Source organism: Panthera uncia, chromosome B4, assembly GCF_023721935.1.
Source record: "Panthera uncia isolate 11264 chromosome B4, Puncia_PCG_1.0, whole genome shotgun sequence".
In the NCBI taxonomy this organism is placed as follows: domain Eukaryota; kingdom Metazoa; phylum Chordata; class Mammalia; order Carnivora; family Felidae; genus Panthera; species Panthera uncia.
The window spans coordinates 75,364,719-75,378,733 of NC_064809.1; the positions used below are offsets into that span (position 1 = coordinate 75,364,719).

General features: G+C 43.5%; 1 protein-coding gene across 9 annotated transcripts in view; it reads left to right on the top strand.

Moving 5' to 3' along the window:
- Positions 1-443: 443 nt before the first annotated feature.
- The window catches only part of LOC125920242 (cyclic AMP-dependent transcription factor ATF-1), a 119,906-nt gene continuing 106,334 nt past the window's right edge, over positions 444-14,015 (top strand). The window contains exons 1-2 of one of the 9 annotated variants that reach the window (XM_049627332.1): positions 444-1,835; positions 9,084-9,182. In XM_049627332.1, coding sequence (XP_049483289.1) covers positions 9,090-9,182 — 93 coding nt within the window. In that variant the 5' untranslated portion in view covers positions 444-1,835; positions 9,084-9,089. The other 8 variants (XM_049627324.1, XM_049627328.1, XM_049627329.1 and 5 more) reach the window with 8 other exon arrangements.

A 14,015-nucleotide genomic window follows, 5' to 3' on the forward strand; every position in this document is an offset into this window, starting at 1 on the left:
AGAAACAGCCAACACAAAAAGGACAGTAAACTTACAGCCAGCTTTCTAGACTTTAATATTCTGGATTCAAGAATGACGGGCGCTGGGTGTTGTTAATCAGGAAAGGCTGATGTCTGAGAACCTCTTCGTGGTTTCTTACTTTTACAGGACACTTTGGTTTTCTATGGTAGATGACCTTTTGATTCTTTGAACAATTCTGGAACAAGGCTTGAATATTATATTTTCCCCAATTTTGATAACAGGAAGATAAGCTTAGAGAGATTTGGGTAATTTGCCTAATCAAAAGTCTAAAATAAGGGCAGACACCTGTTTTTAAGTTATAATGGGTAGTCAACAATGTTTGCTGAACGAAAGGCATTAGCGAAACGTTAGTGAACTCTTTTAAGTGTCTGGCAGAGTAACTCTCGAGTTTTAAATCACATTATCTAGTCTTGAAGGTCAAAACCAGGACGGGCTCTATGCACTAAATCAGTTTCCTACGTCGTGGAGATCTCAAACTAGTAAAACTCCAGAACATCCCAGGACTTTTGTCAAGCACACACTAAAAGATGTATCATTTGTTGTCTGTTATCACAATAAAGCCATAAAGTAGTATTTTGCAAGGAAACGGATAAAGAGACAAATCAGAACAATGCATAATCCCTTCTCCAGAAAAGTAGACACATTTGAGAATATTTTTAAGTTTTTGTAATGCATTAAAACGACGGCGTAACATTTTACAACGCTCCCTTCTAACAGCTGGGGTAAATCCGTTTCAGGTGCCACGCGAAGTGGCGCTCAAAACACCCTGCCGGCATCGTGGGTGCGTGTGTGTGCGTGTGCAACCAGTCTTTGGAGAAAATCCTTTCGTATGGGATAAAGGATGCAGCTCAACGCAATTGGGGTTAAAAAGAGTCCGGGGAGGGGCGCCTGGGTGGCTCAGTCCATCAAGCGTCCGACTTCAGCTCAGGTCACGATCTCGCGGTTCGCGAGTTCGAGCCCCGCGTCAGGCTCTGGGCTGATGGCTCAGAGCCTGGAGCCTGCTTCCGATTCTGTGTCTCCCTCTCTCTGCCCCTCCCCCGTTCATGCTCTGTCTCTGTCTCAAAAAATAGACGTTAAAAAAGAAAAAAGAAAGAAAAAGAGTCCGGGTAAACTACGAGAAGATGAGGAGGGCAAACCTCCACGCGTCAAATCACTTCTCTCTACAAGACCCGGACAGGTGAGGTGTGGATCAAGGCCAAGGACGACCGTTCGGGACCCGATCACCCAACCCAGACCAAGCAGCAGCTGAGCTCAGAACGACGCTTCGAATCGATGAGAGCGGCCCCGTACCGAGCGGCCTTCCGACACCAGCAAGCTGTCGCGGGTCTCCGAAAACAGAGGTGAGGGAGGAGTGAAGGCAGACTTCCTGAAGCGAAAAACGACTCCGGGAAACCTGTGGCAACTATCGCCGGAGTAGCACCTTCCGGAAGTGCGCCAGGTTTTCGGAAGAAACCCGGCACAAGATGGCGGCGCGTCACGTGAGCAACGCGGTGACGTAGGACGGCGACCCGCGCGGAGGGACCGCCTTAACTTCACCCCCCACGCTCAACTACTCAATTTTGCCCCCCTCTCCTACCCCGCCCCCGGCCTGGTGTAGATCATGCCGCCAGTGGCGGCCCTGACTGCCGAGGAAACGGTAGCCTAGGACAGTTGGCTGTTAAGTGACACAGATTCTCCCCGCTCCGCCTAATCCCTGGGAGAGGCACATACCCCGCCGCGTGAGGGCGTGGAGAAGTGGGTAGAGAATTTCGGATCCACCTGGGAGGGGGGAGTGGAAGTTCCCGCCCCGGACAGCGGCGAGGCGGCAGCCACAGGTAAGCAGGGGGCGGGGGTGCGACGCGTTCCCGTGTCCCTGGGCAGCGGCAGGGCGCGGGGACTAGGCGTCGGAGGGGACGCCGCGTCGGGTCTCGCGCCGGGTGGGGGTCGCGCGCGGCGGCCGCGGTGGGGGAGGGGCGCGGAGGGCGCGCGGCGGAAGGGGGAGGGGCTGCCCGCTGTCCCCGCGCCGAGCGCGCTTCCGGTTCTCCTGCTCGCCCGGCTGTTTCCCCTTCAGTCGTCAGTCTCCCTTTGGCCCCCACCCCTCAGCCAAAATAAAACCGGAGACCTCCCGCCGGGGGTGGCTTTCGCGTCTGAAGCGGCCCCTCTGCGGCCCTAGGCGAGCGCCCTCCGTCGCAGGTCTAGGAATGGGGCGCGGAGGGCAGCGTGGCCTTGGCCTCCGAGCGTTTTCCGCCCAGCTGCCCGGGACCGGTTTAGGTCCGCCAGGGATCCCCCAGAGCGCTCCGGGCGCCCTCGGCGTGCCAGGCCCAGCCGCTGGCGGTGGAGGGTTCCAGAAACCGCCCTTGCCTTCGGGGAGCTTACAGTTGAGTGGGGTACAGTAATGACACAGACGGACGAAACGGTAGCGGAAAGGTGGAGCTGATGAGCGAGAAGGAGGGTGTGGGGTGATAGAAGCTCCTCTTTTTATCTTTAGGCAGGATCAAAGCGAGGAAACGGTCCTTTTGATTTTCTCCTTTCTCGCAAAAAACAAAAGCATGAGATCTCCCGGCGTCAGCTACACGGTGGAGCGTGCAGCGTAATCTGCTCTAAAATTATATTGTCAGTGTTAAATGATGGTTATTTGGTTAGCTTTTGAGGAGCAGTGGGCTAGTACCGGTTCCCTCAGCTATCAGAGCATTCCTTCATGAAACCTGTCCTTCAGGGAGAAGTGGCCTAAAGCCAAGAAGCAATTACCATGAATGTATGCGGAAATTTTTTTCAGTGGTTCCAGACCCGGAAAAGAATCTCTCAGGCTTTTCTGCTCCCTTAGGACACGTCTTACTAACAAAGTAAATCGAGGTAAAGTCTGGATGCTCACAGACAAGAGTTCAAAGCCACGGACATGAGATGCTGGGTGTAGTTCTGGGGGAAGGCTGCGAAACACACACTGAATGGTGTTTTCGCTTTTCTTCTTTTTTCCCTGAAAGTGAAAATCCTCTTTCTTCGGATTTCTTTTGGTTAGCGAAATCCGGTATTAGTGTGGGTTTTTTGTAAAAGTGAAGTGATGGAACACACATTTTCAGTAAGCAGGGGGATAGCTGTACTACTCCTTGAGAATACCCTTCTGAGGCTTTTTCAGCATAGTTTTGGCAAGCATCTTTGTCAGACTGACCTGGGCTGTGATAAGAGTCTGTATGTTAGGTTTAGGTTGCAAAATGCATTTTGTCTTGAGAATTTCATTACCGGCAGAAATAAGCAGGTTCATTAAAATGCTCCTTTTCCGATGGAGTTTATAATGTGCAGTTACCTCGGTGTCCCAGCTGGAATCAGTACTGTTGTCCTAACGCTGAATGTGTTTGTTCTATGATTTGTAGTTAATCCTTTGAGGTTCTGTTTGGTCTGTGATGTATACAGATGTATACATCTGTACAGTACTGTTATGTCACCAGTAGGTGGTAGTCCCGTCTAAACATGCTTTTTCTTCACATATCATCCTACTGAATTATAATGAATTAACAGTAGGATGTTTTCTTGTGTCTGAGTTGTCCTGAGTCTAAAGCTGAGTTGAAGTAATTGTCTGAATATGTATTTTTTTTAATGTTTATTCATTTTTGAGAGAGAGAGCGAGCGAGCAGGGGAGGAGCAGAGACAGGGAGGGAGACAGAGGATCCCAAGCTGGCTCCATGCTGTCAGTGCAGAGCCGAAATCAGGAGTCCGATGCTTAGCCTACTGAGCCACCCAGGCATCCCTAAATATATTTCTTTAACCATTATTTTCATCTATAGCTAGATAAACCCCAACTAAAGACATTGATTTATTCACCTTTAATAAATATGCAAGGTATTAGTGCTGTGTTGGGACAGGATATGGTCCTTAGCTCCCTAGAGCTTGCATTCTGGTGCTGTTCAGAAAACAGGCCGTTACAGTACTGGGATAAGTGCCATGAGCAGAGGGGGTAACATGTTCTATGGGGAGGCAGGCAGAGCTTCTAGACTTGTCTGAGGGAGTAATGAAAGTTTGCTTGGAAGAATAAATAACTCAAAGGAGTAGGCCACATGAAGAGAAGAAAAGGAGTGTCTTCTGGCAGAGGGAATGGCATGTGTGAAAGCCTGAAGGTGAGAGAAAGCAAGGCAGACACATTTGAAGATCTGAAAGAAATGCAGTATGACTAATAGGAACAGTTTTGAGGGGAGATCATGAATTCACTTGTGGAGATGTCGAGCAAGAGCCTTTTTGCCCTCAAGCTTATCATAGTTCAATATTCTCTATAGGTGTGGAAGCTGAGACCCTCTTCATTCATCAAATGAGATTACTAACTGTATTTGTTGATGTTTATTGTTTACTGCATACATGAGGGTCTCTGCTGGGTAGAGCACGCATTCACAGAATACAGGCCCTGTCCTTAGGCACCTTAAGACTGGGGGAATCAGACATGCCAATAAACAGAATTCCCAGTGTTAAGTAACCTCGTTAGAAATAACCGCAGGGCACAGTGAAGTAGGAAGAAAGGACCTGGAGCAGTTGGGAACATAATGTTTGAGATGAAACTTGAAAAGAGTAGGTGTTTGCCAGATGGACAGATTGACAATGTGACAGGAAGATGGGCGGTGTGGAATAAAAAACAAAACAAAAAAACCTCCATGGGTTTTGGATTAAATAGTTATGGTTTCAGGTCTTGTATTCACATCTTACCATGACATCCATAGTAAATGATAGTTTCCTTGAGCCTCAATTTACTTATCTCTCAAATAGGGCATTCAGGAAATGATACTTTAAAAAGCTGTTAGTTTAGTGCCTACTGTATAATATTCCTTTCTTTGCAGATTTTCTTAAAAGTACCCTGCTTTTTACTTACATTTTTTTTTAAACGTTTATTATTGAGAGAGAGAGACAGAGCATGAGCGTGGGAGGGCCAGAGAGAAGGGGAGACACGGAATCCAAAGCAGGCTCCGGGCTCCGAGCTGTCAGCACAGAGCCCGACGAGGGCTCGAACTCACAAACTGCGAGATCATGACCTGAGCCGAAGTCGGGCGCTTAACCGACTGAGCCACCCAAGCGCCCCTCTTACGTTCTTTATACGTCAGCAAGATCACAGCCTGCTGCCTTTTCAGTTCCCCAAATTCATTCCCATTGATGGCACTTTTGAAACTGTGTTTCACTGCCCCCCTGTGATTCTGCCCTACTTAACCCTTGTCTAATGTTAAGCGTCCATCTGCTGCTGGGGGCTACTTTCATGGAAAATGCCTTTGTACACATACAGTTTATTCTGTGTTGAGGAACCAGTTTTTAACGGATGGTTAATCTTAACCTTAATTTTAGGAATAATAGTTCAAAAGTGAGTAAAGATTATACTCTTAATATTAAACATATATAGTATGTATTGTTTACAATGAGAGCAACTATAAAGCTGTTTTCATTTTGGAAAAAAAGAGTTGATTCCTCTTTTTTTTTTTTTATTAAAAATAAAGGTTTTTTTTTTTAATGTTTATTTTTGAGGGAGAGAGAGACAGAGCATGAGTGGGGGAGGAGCACAGAGAGAGACACAGAATCCGAAGCAGGCTCCAGGCTCTGGGCTGTCAGCACAAAGCCCGATGCGGGGCTCGAATTCACAAGCTGTGAGATCATGCATGACCTGAGCCGAAGTCAGACACCCAAGCGACTGAGCCACCGAGGCGCCCCTCCTCTTTATTTTTATTTAATTTTTTTAACATTTATTATTGAGAGAGAGAGACAGAGCATGAGCAGGGGAGGGGTAGAGATTGGGGGAGACACAGAATCCGAAGCAGGCTCCAGGCTCCGAGCTGTCAGCGAGAGCCCGATGCGGGGCTCGAACTCACAAACCGTGAGATCATGACCTGAGCCAAGCCACCCAGGCGCCCCATTTTTTTTAAAGTTTATTTTGAGAGAGACAGAGACCTTGTGAGTGGGGGGAGGGGCAGAGAGTGAGGGTGAGAGAATCTCAAACAGGCTCCTCACTGCCAGTGCCCAGCCCACCTGGGACTTGAACTCAGGAGACCATGAGATCATGACCAGAGCCAAAACCAAGAGTTGGATGCTCAACTGACTGAGCCACCCAGGTGCCCTTAGTTGATTACTCTTTAAAAAATTATAGAAAATAGGCTATCTTATTTTCCATAGGAAATGTGGTTGTAATAATTGTCCAAAATCTTATTTGCTGACTGTAGTGGTTTTTAGTAGGAAATGTGTGTTTTGTTGATTGTGTTAGTTTCCATTAGAGAGAGGGTTTCTTAATGATACTGTTATGGAGGAAAAATCAGTGAGTCACAGTGAAACAGAAAAGTATCATTTCCAGTAATTTAAGGTTTTTAAACATCTTTTATAGTTTCTTTCAGTGCTTTAGCACTATACATTTTTTTTCTGCATTCTAACTTACGTCTTCTGAAATGGAGTGTTAAAAAAGGCATTTTAGGGCTGCCTGGCTGGCTCAGTCAGTAGAGCATACCACTTTTGATCTTGGGATGTAAATTTGAGCCACATGTTGGGTGTAGAGATGACTCAAAAATAAAATGCTTAAAAAAATAGAGGCAGTATGTAGAAAATAGATCATTCCATTTTTGATGCTGTCTGTATATTTAGTCCACGGAGATACACTTGTATCAGTGGAGATTAAAAACCACTATGCTCTTCCTAAAGAAGGGACTGTATGTGACCTTAAAAGCAGTTGAAGAAACAACATAGGAAGGAATAGATGAATTTGCCAAAGTTAAAAGTTTTAAGGTAATCGTAGTTAACTCACATTGGAAAAATATTTATATCCACGTGATAGAATGAAATTTATATTAAGAAATATAGGTTAAAAAGAAAAACTAAAATCTGGTAGATGGATGGACAGATAATATGAACAGATATCTCACACAACTAATAGAGAATTAAAAGAAATGTAAAACAATATATTGTTTTTCACCTATCTGCTTTTTCACGTGGTTCTGATAGAGTGTAATTCCTTCAGAAAACTTTAAATATTCAAACTCTTTGATCAGGCAATTCTCTTTTTTGGAATGTATCCTATAGAAATAATTTTAATTGTGGAAAAGCTTTATGTACCAAAGATATCAATCACAATATTGTCTTGTTTGGTAAAAAATTATGAATCATATATCTATTCACTGGATGGAATATTGTGTAGCCTTTAATATGTTTCAGTTTTCTTTTCAATTTTTATTAATATTTTTATTTTTTAGAGAAAGGGGCACAGAGTGCAAACAAGGGAGGGGCTGAGAGAGAGCCAGACACAAAATCTGAAGCAGGCTCCAGGCTCTGAGCTGTCAGCACAGAGCCCGATGCAGGGCTTGAACCCACGAATGGTGAGATCATGACCTGAGCCAAAGTCAGGTGCCCAACTGACTGAACCAGCCAGGCGCCCCTAAATATGTTCCAGTTTAAAATCTAGAGGGGCGCCTGGGTGGCTCAGTTGGTTACGCGGCCGACTTCGGCTCAGGTCATGATCTCGCGGTCCGTGAGTTCGAGCCCCGCGTCGGGCTCTGTGTGGACAGTTCAGAGCCTGGAGCCTGTTTTAGATTCTGTGTCTCCCTCTCTCTGAACTTCCCCCGTTCATGCTCTGTCTCTCTCTGTCTCAAAAATAAATAAACGTTAAAAAAAAATTTTTTTTTTAAATAAAAAGTTTAAAATCTAGAAAATACTAGTGATAAGTGGGAACAAGATACAAAATTATACGTAGGGGAAGTTTACAACTTTTGTTTTCATTTACTTAGAGACAGCACAGTGGGGAAGTGGCAGAGAGAGAGAGGGTGAGAGAGAATCCCAAGTGGGCTCCGCACTGTCAGCACAGGGCCGGACGCGGCACTCAAACTCCTGAACCTGAGCTGAAACCGAGAGTTGGACGCTTAACCAACTGAGCCACCCAGGCGCCCCAGCAGTCTTTTTCTAAGTGGTTCTTTTCCCATTTGACATATCCCATCTCTCATAACCCATTCATTCTTGTTCTTACCAAGCCTGCATATCCTGTAGTCGATTATCTAGATCTTTAGAACCTACTTAGGTATGGTGTTACTTGTTTAGTTCAGCTTTTACTCAGTGAATTCTCTGTAAAGAAGTATATGTGCAATGAGAAAACTGTTCCCTAGACTGGAGAAGGATGCTTGTGTCCATGGACAGGAAGACTATCATACTTCTTTTTTTTTTTTTTTTTTTTTTTAACTTTAAAGAAGGTTTATTTAATTTTTGAGAGAGAGACAGAGTGTGAGCAGGCAGAGAGAGGAAGACACAGGATCCAAAGCAGGCTCCAGGCTCTGAGCTGCCAGCACAGAGCCTGATTCAGGGCTCAAACCCATGAACCATGAGATCATGACTTGAGCCGAAGTCAGACACTTGACTGAGTCACCCAGGCACCCCAGAAGACTATCATACTTCTTGAGTGGGATAACATTTGAAAATGTAGTCACAATGATTTACATGTATATGTGCCATTTATTAAATTTTAACATGTTCATGTGGGTCAAAATTTTAAAAATGAAAAAGAGTATGCAGGGTAAAGTCTTTACTATCACTGTTCCATAGCTACCAATTCTCTTCTATGGAGACATCCATGTTGCCAGTTTTTATACAACTATGCAGTATGTTATACATATTCTATAGCACTTTTTATTTGCCATTTCTTGAGATCTTATAGTTAGATTTCTACACAGAACAGAGCGTCAGAACATATTGAGTCTGGATAAATTGAGCTCAGCCCACAGCATAGAAAAGCTTTGTCTGTTTCTCTGAAAAAGTACATGTTTAGAAAAGAAATGTCTTGGGGCGCCTGGGTGGCGCAGTCGGTTGGGCGTCCGACTTCAGCCAGGTCACGATCTCGCGGTCCGTGAGTTCGAGCCCCGCGTCAGGCTCTGGGCTGATGGCTTGGAGCCTGGAGCCTGTTTCCGATTCTGTGTCTCCCTCTCTCTCTGCCCCTCCCCCGTTCATGCTCTGTCTCTCTCTGTCCCAAAAATAAATAAAAAACGTTGAAAAAAAAATTAAAAAAAAAAAAAAAAGAAAAAAGAAAAGAAATGTCTTAGGATTTCTTGAAAATGAAGTTAGGAAGCATCTTTTAACTAACTTTTTTCCTCTTATAGTTGATTATGGAAGATTCCCACAAGAGTAACACTTCAGAGACAGCACCGCAACCTGGTTCTGCAGTTCAGGGAGCTCATATTTCTCATATTGCTCAACAGGTAAGGCCTTTCCCAACCAAAATACTGAGCTAATTAGGAATATTTCATAAAAAGAACCAAGCAGAAAGAAGTGTAAAACGTTGAAATGTATGGAAGGAAGGTAGATTTGATTTAAAAATCCTGTCAAGATCACTCAGTTTTATTTTCTTTCATGTGAAGTATATTTAGTGTTGTTTTAATATGTATATACTTCTCAAAACTTGAAGAAGTAGATTTCATTTTACATGGGGCATGATTGTTTAGATTTTTTTCAGACTGATTTTGTTGCTATGTGAGAAAAATGAAAAATTAACTGGCTCTTTGAGCTAACTTGAAACAGACGAATAGTTTTAAGAGGCAAACCATCTTTAATTCAATAGATTCATTATGGATAGATAGAAAATATTTCTGCTTAACTGGAAAATAGGCATGTATACGTAAGAGAACTTCAGTTGATAGGCATGCATATTATAGAATTGACATTTTACAAATTTCAAATTGTCTGATCCATGCATCTGATCCATTTCAAGGAAACAACTATTTGTTGTCAGCGATAAGATTTGGATTTTCAAGCAAAAATTAGAATTTTGGAAAACTTGTATTCACAATTGTGAGCTTGACAGTTTTCCAGTAGTTATAGACTTTTTAGTTGCAAACTTGTGTACAAAATCATGCATGAGTATAAGATTTGGTCAAAGTACAAGGTAGACTAATGGATTTTAATGTTAACAGAATATGCAGTGCAACGTTCAGAGTGTACATTGCAAACAACCTGTTGAGTTTTAATGTGGTGTCAAAGAATATCCACAATTATCTGAAAAGACTATTAAAACAGACTTCCTTTTTCCAACTACATGTATGTGTGAGGCCAGACTTTGTTCATATATCTCATCCAGAACAACATATGGCAACATATTTAAGGTAGAAGCAGCTAAGAGAGTTCAGCCGTTTTCTATTAACTCAAACATTAAGGTAATTTGCAGAAATATAAAACAATACCATTCTCTCACTAATTTAGGGGGGTGGAGTTTAGTTATAGAAATGAAAACATATTAACGTGTAATAGATTTATATTATTTTAAAATAAACTGGTAAATATTTTTAAATTTTTTGATTTTTTTTGCTGTTGTTTACTTATTTATTTCGAGAGACAGCAAGGGAGGGACAGAGAGGGGGAGAGAGAGTCCCAAGCAGACTCTGTGCTGTCAGCATGGAGCCCAACATGGGCTCGATCTCATGAACCGTGAGATCATGACCTGAGCCAAAATCAAGAGTTGAATGCTTAACCGACTGAGTCTTGTAGGTGTCCCTTGTTTTAATTTAAGTGTAAGTGTTAGTAGATTAAAAGCCCATAAAATAAGAATTTTGTGGGGTCCTCAGTTTTTAAGAGTGTTAAAGGGTCTTTAGACCAAAGCCTTTGAGAGCCAGGGCCCTAAAGGGTTATTAATCCTTCCAGCTTGATGTATCCTTCTATATTATTTGGCTGCATCTGTGTGGAATAATTATATCTACTCCAGATGGTGCTGGAAAAACAGTTATGGAGTCTTTCAGTTATCTTTCTGTTAATAGCGCCCTCCACAGAGATGTTTAAATTCACTTGGCTTACGTGTGTATTTCAGTTATTTTGGGGAGATGTGAATGTTTTTCAAGTTTCCTTAGAAGCATATTTATAGTGTTGTGGAATAAGTACATTTCCAAGTGATTAAGTAATTTTGTAGTGATTTTGAAAAATAACGTGACTGTATGTTCAAATTCTTGTGGCTTGACTACTTGATTAGACTCTAAATATTGTAAGGAAACAGTATCTAATACAGTAGTATCGCAGTGAACAGAAGTCTCTGCTCTTATGGAAATTACATTCTAATTTTGAGGAGACAGGTAATAAAACAGATATCAGTTCATAGTATGTATTGTGGAGACTGATAAAACAGGGTAGGAGGGATAGGGAGCTGGTGGGGACAAGCGGATTTGCCTTTTTATATAAAGTGGTCAGAGAAGAGCAGTAGAAATAACTCTTCAGTTACATGGACTAACAGTTGTAAAATGCTGAGACTGATATGTACTTGGCACGGTTAAGGAACATCACGGAGGCTGGTGTGGTGGCAGATGAACGAGGGGAGAATGACACAAGATGAGGCAGAGAGGTTTGGAGTGGGAAGGGGAGTGTCAGATAAGGTAGGCCTTGTATGCCACTGGAAGTCTTTTGGCTTTTAATCTGGGTAGGATGAGGACCCTTTGGAGTGTTTTGAGTAAAAACGTTATCTAACTGATATTTTAGTAGGACCATTTTGGCTGCTCTGTCGAGTGGAAGCAGGAAAACCGCTTAGGAGGCTGTTGTAATAATGCACATGAGAGGTGACAGTGACTTGAACCAAAGTGGTAGCAGTGGTGGTAGTGAGATAAAGTTAGATTGTGGATATAATTTGCTTGTGAAACCAACAGTGTTTACTTTTGGATTATGTGTGGATTTTGGAGAAAAAAAAAAGAAATTGAGACAGACCCTGTAGTTTTGGGCTTGAATAACTGGAGGAATGGAGTTGCCACTTAATTAAGATGGACAACACTAGAGCATGTTTTTTTCTTTTGGAGGTAATATTGGCAATCAGGAATTTGGCTTTTAGGCATGTGAAGTTGGTGATACTATCTATATTAGTTTTCTGTGCTGCAAAACAAATTACCACAAGTTTAATGGCTCACAAGAACACAGCATTTATTATCTCACAGTTTCTGTGAGGTCAGAAACTTCTTAGCTACATACTCTGGTATTGGCTGGGGCTGGGTTCTTACCTGTGGGTTAGACTGGAGAGGAATCACTTCCAAGTTCACTCGGGTTGTTGGCAGAATTCATTTTGTTGCAGCTGTAGGACTGAGAGCTTCAGTTTTTTGTTGGCTGGAAGCCACGCTCAGATCTTAGAGGTCATCTGCAATTTGCTGCCAGGTGGCCCTCCCCATGCGGTTCACAGCATGGCAGCCTGCTTCCCTTACCTGTGTCAGAAGGGTGAGAATGAGTCGGCTAGCAAGACAGAGTCTTTTATGATACCATATAATATAATCAATGGAACGATGTTCCATTCCTTTGCCATAAAATGTAATGTAATCACGGGAATGATACCCCATTGCCTTATTCTGTTGATTAGAAGCAAGTTGCAGGTCCCTCCCACACTCAAGGGGAAAGGATTATTCAAAGGCATGAATACTAAGAGGTGGGGATCATGGGGGTTACCTTAGAGTTTGTGTAGATTTGTCCAGTAGGCAGTTGGATATATATGGTCCAGAGTCTAGGGAAGAAGTCCAGACTAGAAATGTAAATTTAGGAGTTGTGGGTATATAGATTGTATTTAAATTCACAAAGTGATTTCTGGCTTCCACTTAGGATACAGAAAGCTGAAAAGAGTATTGCTCCCATCTTAAAATAAGAATGAGCTGTAATGTACAAAGTCATAATCTCTCTTGATCCATCAGAGGTGGGGTGTAGGCCTGGCTAATCTGTAACGGAGCACAGGAAGAAGACAGGGCTGTCATACAAGGGGAAAGGAGAATTCAGCTAAGTTTTTAATGAATTGCTAAAGCCTAAATGTGGGCTGCATAAGAGTATAGAATCTTTGAGAGCTGCAGATACATGGTAGGTAACCCCCAGCTGTTGGTGTTTCTCCAAGGTCCTCCCAACGGTTTCTCTTGAGAAAAATTGGGGAAAGCAAAGGAGGCCACAGAAAGGCTCATTAGGTGGTACGGGCCTGCCTGGACCCTTTTCTCGCTGTGGAAAACAGCTTTAAGCCACTGGGGGAAGGGGATAAACTCCATTTTCCATTGTGGCTAGGAGGAATGAAAGGAAAAAAAAACCAACCCATAAACCTTGAGAGAAGGGGAGGAAACTGTTCTGGGTTTAAGACCTTTAGTTTTCCTACTACTGGGAGAAAGCCCAACCCCCATGACCCAGAGATACAGGGCTTGCCTGAGACCGAGCCAGGATAATGGAGAACTTCCCTGTTCCCTGCTAGCAAGTAAAAGCAACAGCAGTTGCCCAGGGGAGGGGCAAGACTGTGGAGAGAGTCTCTGGGGAAGGTGCCCAGAGAAAACCTAAAGCTGAGGGTGGAGCAAGAACATTGAGAAAACACTCTGGGCAAACCAGCTCCCACCCTAAGCAGAAGGTGGCACTAGAGGAATTTGAAGCAGATAGTGCACTTAAGGTAATCCTAACAACAAAACCCAAGCCCAGCCCAATTCCTGAATAGATGACTCAACCCTTCCCCTCAGTCCCCCAACTAACAGGTTGGAGAAGAAGAGCCATACCCATTTTTTAAATGTTTGTTTATTTTTGAGGGAGCGAGTGAGCAAGGGAGGGGGGCAGAGAGAGAGGGAGACAGAGGGTCTGCACTGAGAGCACAGAGCCCAGTGTGGGGCTCCATCTCAAGAACTGGGAGATCATAACCTGAGCCAAAGTTGGTTGTTTAACCGACAGAGCCACCCGGGCGCACTTAGCCATACCCATTTTTATACTGTTTCCTCAGTCTGTGTTGTTTTATACATGATGTCCATCATTCAGACAAAAATTATGAAACATGCAAAAAATAAGAAAAAATAATCCACTGTTCAAGAATCAAAATAATCAATAGACTGAGGATGACATAGTTACCAGAACTGTCAGACAGTGAATTTAAAAATACCAATGAATAGGGGCGCCTGGGTGGCTCAGTTGGTTAAAGCATCTGGCTCTTGATTTTGGCTCAGGTCATGATCTCTCAGCTCATGGGATTGAGCCCTGAATCGGGGCTGCTTGGGATTCTCTCTCTCCCTCTCTCTACCACTCCGCGGCTCGCTCATGCACGTGTACCTGCTCTCTCAAAAAAAAAAAAA